Source organism: Leopardus geoffroyi, chromosome A2 (assembly GCF_018350155.1).
Source record: "Leopardus geoffroyi isolate Oge1 chromosome A2, O.geoffroyi_Oge1_pat1.0, whole genome shotgun sequence".
NCBI lineage: Eukaryota > Metazoa > Chordata > Mammalia > Carnivora > Felidae > Leopardus > Leopardus geoffroyi.
Window position 1 is genome coordinate 121014675 of NC_059331.1, and position 12422 is coordinate 121027096.

General features: G+C 41.6%; 1 protein-coding gene across 2 annotated transcripts in view; it reads right to left on the reverse strand.

Annotated features, from left to right (window-relative positions):
• Nucleotides 1-12422, reverse strand: part of CPVL (carboxypeptidase vitellogenic like) — a 133575-nt gene that overhangs the window by 23625 nt on the left and 97528 nt on the right. For both annotated transcript variants that reach the window (XM_045495181.1, XM_045495180.1), the window contains one exon: nt 11659-11841. In XM_045495181.1, coding sequence (XP_045351137.1) covers nt 11659-11841 — 183 coding nt within the window. The remainder of the gene's footprint in view (nt 1-11658; nt 11842-12422) is intronic.

Here is a 12422-nt window from a genome sequence, read left to right on the forward strand (position 1 = left end):
AGGCTCCAGACTGGAAACCAGTAAGCTATGTGCTCTGCTGGTGGCCTGCTCTTCAGGCACCCACCTTGAGGCTCTGCCTACCATGTTTTCTCTGCTCATTTTAGCTAATTTCAGCATCTGTTCTTTTATCAATATCAGAAGTTCCCAGATGAAGCCATAACTCTTCTTAACATTGGGTGAGCCTGACCTCACCTCCTACTAAGCTCTAGTACCTGTTAAAAACCCTGATGCTCTGTCCATAGGAAGTGGGCACACGCATGTGACTTCACAGCTAACATCAGATGTGAAAACATCAGATGTGAGATTTCCCAGGCCTTCTCGAATTATGGCAGACAGGTATGCAGGTGGCAGTTTTCACTGTGCTAGCATGCAGCTGCTAATGCATCATTCCAGAGGTGTGTACCCTTGTGAAGTAGAAAACCACTGGGCTGGAAGCCAGGAGGCCTGGAATCTAATCCCAGCTCAGTCGTTAAATGGGTAGGAGACTTTGGACAGTCACTTAACCCCTGGGCTTCAGTTTTCGCACCTGGAAAATGAGATCTAAAATTTGCTTCGGCTGTAAAATGCTACCTAGCTGAGACAATCCATCCTGTAATTATTAAATAACCTGAATTGATATTGATAACGAAAATACGAAATAAAAATAACAATGACTCAAATTGCAGTCGGGAAAAATAGGCTTGTTTGAAATTCTGCAAAACTCATGTTAGCAGAAACTTATGCCCAGTAAGATTTGATAAGAATGAAAACGGACCGGTGACTCAACCCTTTCTTTCAATGTGTACATGGAAAATAATTAGTCTCAATAAAATATTTTTAGTGAAATAAAGATGGAAACATTTGAAATGGTTGCAGTGCTTTCTTCAGAAACTTTAGCCTCATGAAATTTATTTTTATTTTCTTTAATGTTTATTTATTTTTGAGAGAGAGAAAAAGCGAGCGAGCAGGAGAGGGGCAGAGAGAGAGGGAGACACAGAATCCAAAGCAGGCTCCAGGCTCTGAGCTGTTAGCACAGAGCCGGACGCGAGGCTTGAATTCAAGGACTGAGACATCGTGATCTGAGCCAAAGTAGGACGCTTAACCAACGGAGCCACCCAGGCACCCCTTTGAAGTTTATTTTAGAAAGATATTCTTTTTTTTTATTTTTTTAACGTTTATTTATTTTTGAGACAGAGAGAGATAGAGCATGAACGGGGGAGGGTCAGAGAGAGAGAGACATAGAATCCAAAACAGGCTCCAGGCTCTGAGCTGTCAGCACAGAGCCCGACGTGGGGCTTGAACTCACAGACCGCGAGATCATGACCTGAGCCGAAGTCGGCCGCTTAACCGACTGAGCCACCCAGGCGCCCCATATTTTTAGAAAGATATTCTTAAAGAAGTTCACCAGTGTTATTCTGGTTAAAATTTTATATTTCTAAATGTGGAGTCAAAAGTTCCTTAGGGTGAAAATGACAATTCAATGGTATAAAAACAAAATAGTGTAATAACAAAATAGCCCGCATTTCAAAAGCAGTGACAGCATGCTCACAGATCATGAACAGTAACTGACTTTTGGAGAAGGGTGGAGAAAGACCCCAAAAGGAGCAACAGGTGGCCATGGGTTGTCACCAGCCAAGGAGAAAGAGGATTAGACCTTTGGTCTACACTGTAACACTATTAAGTACACACACACACACACACACACACACTCACACACACACTGAAGGTCACTGTACTATTCTATATTGCTTGCTAACTGAGCCTTTCTGGGCATTAATGAAAAATAGTATTTCAGATCTTTCTTAGATATCTTACAGATAACTCAGTCCAAACCTTGCATTTTACAGATGAACAAACTGAGAGAAGCCCACTGCCCCAGATGATGTAATACGGCTGTCTCCAATTCTCAGAATCGCATAGATACCAAAGGCGTGCTGCCTTCTAGGGAACGAGTAGGAGGCAACAACCAGCCCTCCTTCTTCACCTGATCTCCGCAGGCTGGCTGGAGCTGCCTTTGGTTTTCCCAGGCATCGCCTGACGGGAACACGTGGGCAGAATGGTGCTCTCTCCACCCTGATGCTCCCCAGGGACAGCTGTCATCCTCTTAAGCGGACATTTTAGGCAACCATCCGGAGACAAGTCTACTTTGGTTTCGATTTTTAAATTAAGAGCTGTGGAGTCTGGCAAAGAGTGAGGTTTCTTTCTTGGCAGACACATTTACACGCTGCTGTTGCAGAAAAGCAAGTCCGTGGCTCAGGCCCGTTTCTTTCATTATCAGACGCTTGACATTTGGGCGGTATTCTCATCCGAAGGCTCACAGAGAATGCCTTTGTTAGCCCCGGAGCTCATTTCCCTCCTTAATTCCCCTCGTCTCCGCGCACCACCCCCAATCCTACACTGAAGCATAAGGGGGGCGGGAGTTCTGCCAACATTTTAAAATCACCTACATAAAATGCAGATCCCTGGCCGTGTGGTAAAACACTCCCTATCACAAACACATGTGGGCCTTGCTTCTTTTGTTACCACTTTTTGGCAGCCGGAGGAGGGCCATTTCCTCGCTCAATGTGCTTCGCATTCACAAGAAGAGTCAGTGGGGCTTATTGGGGTATTTGTCACAAGTTCCTGAGTGGCGGCCAATCCCTTTTCCCACCTCTGTGGTGCACACTGCCCCGTAGCCTGGTCACATGGGCACTGCCAAGTGCTGGCATGGTCCACGAGGCTGGTTGAGGGACACAGAGACACAGGTGGGCGGAAGCAGCCATCAAGGATCTGGAGGACATGTTGAGTGTGGCCGGTGGGATTGTCATCATAAAGCAGTGCAGCAGGCGAGGACAAGGGACACGTCCATCGCTCCCTACCAGTCCCACTTTCATGTTTGCCCTTAATAGCCTAAATCTTAATATTTAAACTTTCCCTGGGGCGCCTGGGTGGCTCAGTTGGTTAAGCAGCCGACTTCGGCTCAGGTCATGATCTCGCGGTCCGTGAGTTCGAGCCCCGCGTCGGGCTCTGTGCTGACAGCTCAGAGCCTGGAGCCTGTTTTGGATTCTGTGTCTCCCTCTCTCTGCCCCTCCCCTGTTCATGCTCTGTCTCTCCCTGTCTCAAAAATAAATAAAACGTTAAAAAAATAAAAAATAAAATAAACTTTCCCCCAAGGGTTGATTTTCAATCAAACACTTTCCCTGATCTTGACTTACTATTTACAATTTACCTTTTGTTATGTAGATTCTTATATGTGATTTGGGATAATAATAATAAGCATTTACTATGAAAAGGTTCTGCTGTATGCTAATCACTTGTTGAATTCCCTTAATAATTCTATAAGGATAACATAGAATGTTCTTTTTTAAATTTTTTTTTAAGTTTATTTATTTTGAGAGAGACAGAGAAAGAGCACAAGCAGGGGAGGGGCAGATAGAGAGGAGGGACAGAGGATCCGAAGCAGGCTCTGTGCAGACAGCAGACAGCCTGATGTGGGGCTTGAACTCATGGACCATGAGATCACGACCTGAGCCAAAGTCAGATGCTTAACCGACTGAGCCACCCAGGAACCCCACAAACTGTTGTTCTTAGACAACAGAAATTTATTTCTTATAGTTCTGGAGCTGAGACAAAGTGCTAGCTGTTTTGGTTTCTGGTGTAAGCTCTATTTCTGGCTTGTAGAGGGCTGCCTTCTTGCTGTGTCTTTATGTGGCAGAGAGAGGGAGAGCAAGTGAGCTCTCTGGTGTCTTTTGTTTTTTCTTTTTTTTTAATGTTTATTTATTGTGAGAGAGAGAGACCAAGTGTGAGTGAGGGAGGGGCAGAAAGACAGGGAGACACAGAATCCAAAGCAGGCTCCAGGCTCTGAGCCATCAGCACAGAGCCCGACCTCACAAGCCGTGAGAACATGACCTGAGCCAAAGTCGGATGTTCAACTGACTGAGCCACCCAGGCGCCCCTGGTGTCTTTTCTTATAAGGACACTAACCCCATAGAATCAGGGCCTTGCCCTTACAACCTCATTTAACTTTAACGACTTCCTTATAGGTGTTATCTCCAAATATCATAACATTGTAGGTTAGGTCTTCAACATATGAATCAGGAGGCACAAAATTTAGTCCACAGCAGGTAACTATTATTATTATCCCTATTTTTTTTTTAATTTTTTTTTCAACGTTTATTTATTTTTGGGACAGAGAGAGACAGAGCATGAACGGGGGAGGGGCAGAGAGAGAGGGAGACACAGAATCCGAAACAGGCTCCAGGCTCTGAGCCATCAGCCCAGAGCCCGACGCGGGGCTCGAACTCACGGACCGCGAGATCGTGACCTGGCTGATGTCGGACGCTTAACCGACTGCGCCACCCAGGCGCCCCTTATTATCCCTATTTTTTAGAACATTGTGCTCAAATATTGCTGGAGGTAACTTCAGAACCTAATGAGTTTCAGTAAGTAACTCTTTTATATTGCACCTAAAGAAAGCTTAACAAACACCTTTCAAGCACATGAAAAAATTACATAAAGGAGTCTTTTTTTTTCCTGAGAACCTCCCTTCTACTGAGCTAACATTCCCCACCCGACGCAATTAAATATCAGAGGCAATATGACAGACATTGGCAAACGCGCTATGGGAACAAAATGAATAAAGTTTGAATCCCCTTCCTGTCATTAGATGATACAGGGTTGCTAACCTTCTCAGGGTCTGTTTCCTCATATGTAAAATGGAAATGACGCTGTATGCTTTGCAAGGATGTTCTGGTAATATCCACGAAGCGCCAATCACAATGTCCAGCACACATGCTCAAGAAGCAAAGCTACTTTATCATATATGATGAACATGATCATATATGATGAACATAAATGATGAACCCACCCTTATAACTCCTGTCTTTGGTTGGTATATCTTCTGTTCCTTCCTATCTTTTGTTATTTTGCACACACACAAAAATTATAGTGTGTTTTTCGACTGATCAGAACTACTGAAACACGTATTTGTTAGAAAATAACAATAATAACAACAACAACAACAAACAATCTTAAAAGGCCAACAAGAAGAGGATTGTTTGGAAAATTAATTACATCCATTCAACGGAATATTACTTAAAGATAAGTTAAGAATTTATGCCATAACTCTGAAAATGTGATATATTTGATATAAAATCTGATATATTAAAAGAAGAGAGCAACAACTGCCACTTCCTGTCTTGGCAAAGAAATTTGTTGCTGTCAATCCTCCTGCTAAAAAACCAAAAACCAACGATAAAAACTAGAAGAGCTGGACAAAATACAGGACACGCCCATTTAAAAGTCATGGTGATCTACCAAGGCAGCCAGGATGTGAGGCGTGTGTGAGTTTCCCATTGTTGCTGTGACAAATTACCACATATTCAGTGCCTTTGTAACAACACACATTTCTCGTAATCCTCAAGGTTAGAAGTCCAAAATGGACTTGATGGACTAAAATCAAGATGTTGGCAGACTTCTGTTCCTTCTGGAGGCTCTAGAGGATAGAGCCTCTATCAATGTCTTTTTTTTTTTTTTTTTTTTTAGCTTCTATAGGCTGCTTGAACTCCTTGGCTCACGGTTGCTTTTGCTCTTTTCAAGGTCAGCGGTGTATCATCCTCAAATCTCTGGCTCTGACTCATCAGCCTCTCACTTGTACTTAAAAAAATTTTTTTTAATGTTTATTTACTTTTCAGAGACAGAGAGAGAGAGAGAGAGAGAGAATGAGAGACAGAGTGTGAGTAGGCAAGGGACAGAGAGAGGGAGACACAGAATCTGAAGCAGGCTCCAGGCCATGAGCTGTCAGCATAGAGCCTGACACGGGGCTCGAACTCATGAACTGCAAGATCATGACCTGAGCTGAGGTCGAATGCTTAACCGACTAAGCCACCCAGGCACCCCTCACTTATTTTTTTGTAAGTAAACTATATCCCCAACATGGGGCTCAAACTCATGACCCTAAGATTAAGAGTCGCATGCTCTACCAACTAAGGCAGCCAGGTGCCTCCTCCATCATTCTCTTACAAGGATCTTTGTAATTGCATTGGGTCCATCTGGATAATCCAGAATAATTTTCCCATCTCTGGGTCAGAGGATTAGCAACCTTATTTCCACATGTAGCCTTAATTCCTTCTTCCATATGATATAACATATTGACAGGTTCCAGAGATTAGAAGGGCTACTTTGGGGAACCATTATTCTGACTACCATAAGGGGCCAGGCTTACAAAGTAGAGAGGAGGGCAAAAAGCTAATCGGATATCCTGTGGTCCTTTCACCATAAAAGCAATGGTTGATTCAGGGCCAAGAGGCTACAAAACCTTTATTAAAGGAATAGATAAGAGGCTGGAAACCTGCGTGGAACTTTGGGGAGACAAAAATTGGTGTTCATAGGCTGCCAAAGAGCAGAGGCCCTGGTTAACACTAGAAATGTCAATTTAGGACCATGGAAATAGACCAGCTAACATACAGATTTAAATATAATCAATTCCAGACTTGATCAAAGTGCTTGACCCCCATTCTAACTGCCTGACAGAAGCAAAGTAAAATCTCTTTGATGGAAAGTATCATCAGCCACAAACTCAAACTATCTCTATAATTCTACCTGCATAATGCCTGACACTCACTTGAAAACTTGTAGGCATACCAGAGAAAAGGATCCGGTTACCATGAAAAAATAGAATCAGGCTAATTGGTGATACAAATCTAAAATTTATCAGCAATGGGCATCAAACTAAGTGGATTAATGTGTTCCCGAAAAATAGATAACAAGGTGAGGAATAGATAATAATGTGAAAGTTGAGATCTATAAAAAAGAATAAAACTAAAATTCCAGAACTATAAAAAAACCAATTGCCATGATTAAAAAATAAATGGGCTAAATAATATATCTGGAATAGCAGCAGAGAAGAACAGAAAACTAGAAGAGAGAATTGAAAATATCAAAACTGAAGAATGGAAAGAAGAAAGAACAGAAGTAAAGCTATATGAAATGAAAAGGTCTAACGTTTGCATAATTAGGTCTTCATGGGAGAGGAAAGAGAGAACAGAGAACAAGCAGGATTTGAAGAGATAATGACAAATATGACAAAAGATATCAAGTTATAGTTTCAAAAAGCTTAAGAAACCCGTATAACACACACACCCACCCACCACACTTAAAATCACAGCTACATACACATAGTCAAATCTTTTGAAAACCAAAAACTGAGAAAATCCAGTAGTAAAATGGACAGCTTCTGATCAGAAATGATACAAGTCAGAGGACAACAGAGTAATATCTTTTATGTGCTGGAAGACAATAACTGCCTAGCTGAAACTCAATTCCATGAAAAATGTACTTCTCAATTAAAGGTGACACAAAGACATTTTCAGACAACCAACAACAGAAATGGCTGCCAACACAACTTTACTAAAGTAAATAATAAAGAGATTATTTTTTTTTAAGCAAGGAAAAATAATTCCAGTCTGAAGCATGGAAATGCAAGAAATGCTAGGGGGCAATTGAATGGGCAAATTTATGGGTAAGTCACAGTGACACTGGTTGTGTAACATGATGCAAATAACGGTTTGTGGTGTTTGAATTACATGTAGAATATTTTTTGCTTTTTAATTTTTTTAATGTTTTATTTATTTTTGAGAGAGAGAGAGACAGAGTATGAGTGGCCGAGGGCCAGAGAGAGGGAGACAGAATCCAAAGCAAGCTCCAGGCTCTGAGCTGTCAGCACAGAGCCCAATGCAGGGTTCCAAATCACAAACCGCAAGGTCATGACCTGAGCCGGTCAGACGCTTAACCAAATAAGCCACCCAGGCGCTACCCCCTCTCCTTTTCGTACTGTTTTTAATGATAACACAAAAAGGAGAAGAGTTGGCAAGGAAGATCTAAGGTTCTTGCATTTATCTGGAAAGTGGTAAAATTCTAATTTATATTAGGATTGAATAAGTCTAGAATTTACATTTTACCCTTGAGTATAATCATTAAACAAGATTACAGAACGTATACCCTGACAAGCTTATAGAATAGGGAAAAAAATGAAAATGATATAAAACATTTGAGTAATATTATAGGACACAATGAGAAAGAGAACATTGAAATACAAATAAGACAAATAGGAAATAAACAGTAAAGTAGTAGATTTAAACACAAACATATCAGTAATTACACTAAATGTAAACGGACTATCCCATTTAAAAAATATTGTCAGGCTCCATTAAAGAAAAACAAAACCCAATTATACACTACTTAAAAGAGATACATCTTAAATATAAGCATTCAGAAAGATTAAAATCAAAGAATTGAAAAAGATATCCCATGCAAATATTAATCAAAAGGAAGTTGGCATTGTTACCCTACTATCACCAAATTAGATTTTAGGGCAAGAAGCATCACTAGACATAAAATGGGACATTTCATAAGAATAAAAGATTTAATTTGCCAAGAAAGTATAACAGTTCTGAAGTTATATGCACTTAATAACAAAATAAATAAAGCAAAAATGGATGTAAAAGGAGAATAGAAAAATCATATGTTAAATATATATTACTTATAAATAATAATCATATTATATCATATAATATTACATATTATAATTATAAAAATATATATTAGAATACTGTACCACAATGAAAATAAAGTGGCAACTGCTACATGCAAAAGAAAAAGTAAATGTCATTAATATAAAGTCAAGCAAAAATGCCATACAGAAAGGGCATATAGAGAATATGTCCATTTGTCAAAATTCAAAATCTAGCAAAAGTAACCTTGGATATTAGAACTCAGGACAGTGGATACTCTGGGAAGAAGGGGGAATAGTGACCACAGTGGGGACATTGCTCTATTCTATTTCTTTATCTAGGTGATGGTTACATTTACCTATACATTTGCTCTGTGAAAATTCATTTACCTATACATTTGTGACTTGTGAATTTTTTCTATATTATGCTGTAATTCAATAAATAATTTTATTATAAGAAAGAAACACGGCACAATCAATCTTATACAACATTGTTAAAATTACGTAAAATTTATGTAAAATTGTGTACATGGGCATCAATTAAAATGCAATTTCAGATGTTGAAACGTTGACTTTTTCTTTTCTCTTTTAAAAAAAAGTATTTGAGGGCGCCTGGGTGGCGCAGTCGGTTAAGCGTCCGACTTCAGCCAGGTCACGATCTCGCGGTCCGTGAGTTCGAGCCCCAAGTCAGGCTCTGGGCTGATGGCTCAGAGCCTGGAGCCTGTTTCGGATTCTGTGTCTCCCTCTCTCTCTGCCCCTCCCCCGTTGATGCTCTGTCTCTCTCTGTCCCAAAAATAAATAAACGTTGAAAAAAAAATTAAAAAAAAAAAAGTATTTGAATTGCTATAGAACCTGTTATTTAAAGACAGACAAATAAATACCAAAAATGAAGTCCAGATTACTTTCTGCAAATGGAGAGCCTCCACTTGTCCCAGAATTCCAATCTTTTGGAATCAGTCTTCAGAGTTAACCTGCTATTGTGGTTCCCAAGTCAATATCCAGTCCAAGACTGCCTGTGCTCCAGTTTATAGAAGCACACAGGACAGACACAGCTCTCACCGTCTTATCTCCAAATCTCTCTGCAGGTCAACAGACCCTCCACTCTTCGTCCTTCCCGCCCCCCCCCCCCACCCGTTTTCAAACCTCACATGCATTCTGCCGGAACTGTTTCTGCTCTGACTCATTTCGTTTGCTACGGCACTGGTTTTTAATTCTTTGGTATAATTTATCTTGATTTAGAAACTATAATGTTATAAATTTTCCAACACAGTTTCCCTTTATGTGAGCCCAGAAATATGTCTCTCTACTGTTTCCTTTGTCCCAGTAGTCAATGTTACAAGATATTTAAATTTCTTACATTATTCAATGGCTAGAATGACTGGGGCGGGGGAAGGAAGAGTACCTTTATACATTAGACTACCAGTAATTTCTACTTGATCTATCATTCCTTCCAACACAAATGTATATCATAACCTAGTGATCCTTATGAAATTCTTTGTAAACTTATCTACTATCCCAAAGTACCCAGTATGCCTCTGAGATTAATTTCTTTTTTTAATGTTTATTATTTTTGAGAGAGAGAGACAGAGCACGAGCAGGAGAGAGGCAGAGAGAGGGAGACACAGAATCCAAAGCAAGCTCCAGGCAACAAGCTGTCAGCACAGAGCTGGATGTGGGGCTCAAACTCACCAACCGTGAGATTATGACCTGAGCCGAAGTTGGATGCTTAACCAACTGAGCCACCCAGGCACTTCTCTGAGATTAATTTTTATTTGGAGCATGGATTTGCCTAGTGGTAAGCTCGGGTACTTGGAAAGCTGTAATTCCAAATATTCAAACCTATAGAATTGAGGTCCCATTGTTGCCTCAAATAAAAAATTGAAGGGGGCGCCTGGGTGGCGCAGTCGGTTAAGCGTCCGACTTCAGCCAGGTCACGATCTCGCGGTCCGGGAGTTCGAGCCCCGCGTCAGGCTCTGGGCTGATGGCTCAGAGCCTGGAGCCTGCTTCCGATTCTGTGTCTCCCTCTCTCTCTGCCCCTCCCCCGTTCATGCTCTGTCTCTCTCTGTCCCAAAAATAAATAAACGTTGAAAAAAAAATTAAAAAAAAAAAATTGAGGAAAGGGGCACCTGGGTGGCTCAGTCGTTAAGCATCTGTCTCTTGGTTTCGGCTGAGGTCATGATCTCGCAGTTTGTAAGATACAGTCCTGGGTTGGGCTCTGTGCTGACAGCATGGAACTGCCTTAGGAGTCTCTCTCTCTTCCCCTCCCCCACTCACACATGCACACTCTCTCTCTCTCTCAAAATAAATAAATAAACTTTAGAAGAAAATTGTGAAGGGGTGCTTGGGTGGCTTAGTCCATTAAGCGTCCGACTCTTGGTTTTGGCTCAGGTCATGATCTCACAGTTTTGTGAGTGAGTTCGAGCCCCACATAGGGTGCCGCGCTCACATTGTAGAGCCTGCTTGGGATTCTCCATCTCCCTCTGTATCTGCCCCTCCCCTACTCACGCTGTCTCTATCTCTCTCTCTCTCAAAAAAAAAAATCAAACTAGTCTGGAAGATTTAAATTTCTTCTCTTGACTAACTAAGCAAAAGCTTACTAGGGGACATTCTTAATTTCTACGAAAACTTTCTGGAGGTAAATAGTGTAATCATCACATAGTCACCAAAGGAGCCCTGCTGATCCTTGAGAAGCTGAGATCTGCAAACTAGAGGCACAGTAGATGGGCTTCACCAGGAGCAACATCTGACCTCTAAAGTGGAGGTCATGCTAGGGGCATCAGATAGACAGATTTTGTCCAGGGGCTCCATGTGTAAGACACAAATGTGAGCACAGAATTGCCAGAAGAGATTACGCTGAATCTAACTCAGGTTGTTTGTTCAAGCTCTCCTTTGTTCCCAAATAGACTAAATCTCCCATTAACGATTTGCCTTTTGGGGCTGAGTATGGTCTTTTTGATCGTCACCTTGTCTCTTGAACAATATCTACACTTTCCTCTTGTTTTGCATGAGGCACTATGTACTTGAATGAACTCATACCACCCTGCTCTCTGGAAAGCAGGGCTGCAGAAGGCTCACTTTGGCTACTGCGTGACTCTGTGTAGGGTCAGCCATGCCTTATTGGTACTCAGGCTTTAGTTCCAATCCGCCCATCCCATTCCTCACAGCTTACAGGTCCCAAAGTGTTTCCATACCTGACAGAAGTCATCCACTTGCCGCACATAACCGGCCACTTCGTTATCGGATTTAAAGATCTTCCAGACTTTTCTTTCTGCCTGCTTGTATTTCTGGGATCCTTTCCACTTCATGGCCATCAAAGAGCGCTCTGTCAGGGAGGCTGCCACAATGATGTCCAGTTGGCCATTGTAGATCAGTACCTGAAATGAAACGGATCCGGGGGCAAATGCGGGATTCAGCAGGGGAAGGCAGCAAATCTATCTACGTATAGATAGTGTGTGCACGAGAAGAAAGGTAATGTGAGAGAGGCCAGTCCAGCAGGGGAGCGGGGTCATTTTTTTCCAGTTGGCCACACACCCCAACAACCTGAAATAAACTCAAGCCTGGTCTCAGCCACTGCAATTCTTCCAAAAGTTTGAACCTTCATAGGAATCTGCACAAAGGCTTCTCTCAGTAGCTGAGCATTCTCTCGGGAGCTGAGAATCCATATTGTTCTCCCCTCTGACATTGACTTTACAGGGGCAACTAAGATTTTTTGAGGCGGACAGATAGACGCAGGTGTCTCAGATTTGTTACACGTTGGAGGCAAATATGTTTGCCATGCAACTTCTAAGACCTCCTTTTCTTAAACATGATAGCCACTTGTCGACAATGAGGAATGTCTTTTTTTCCTAGAATACATTTGTGTGTGTGTGTGTGTGTGATAAGTTGGTGGATATTATAGGAGAACCAACTCTGAAGAAAGGTCTTGTCTTTTTTCCAAAACGAATATTCATTTGGC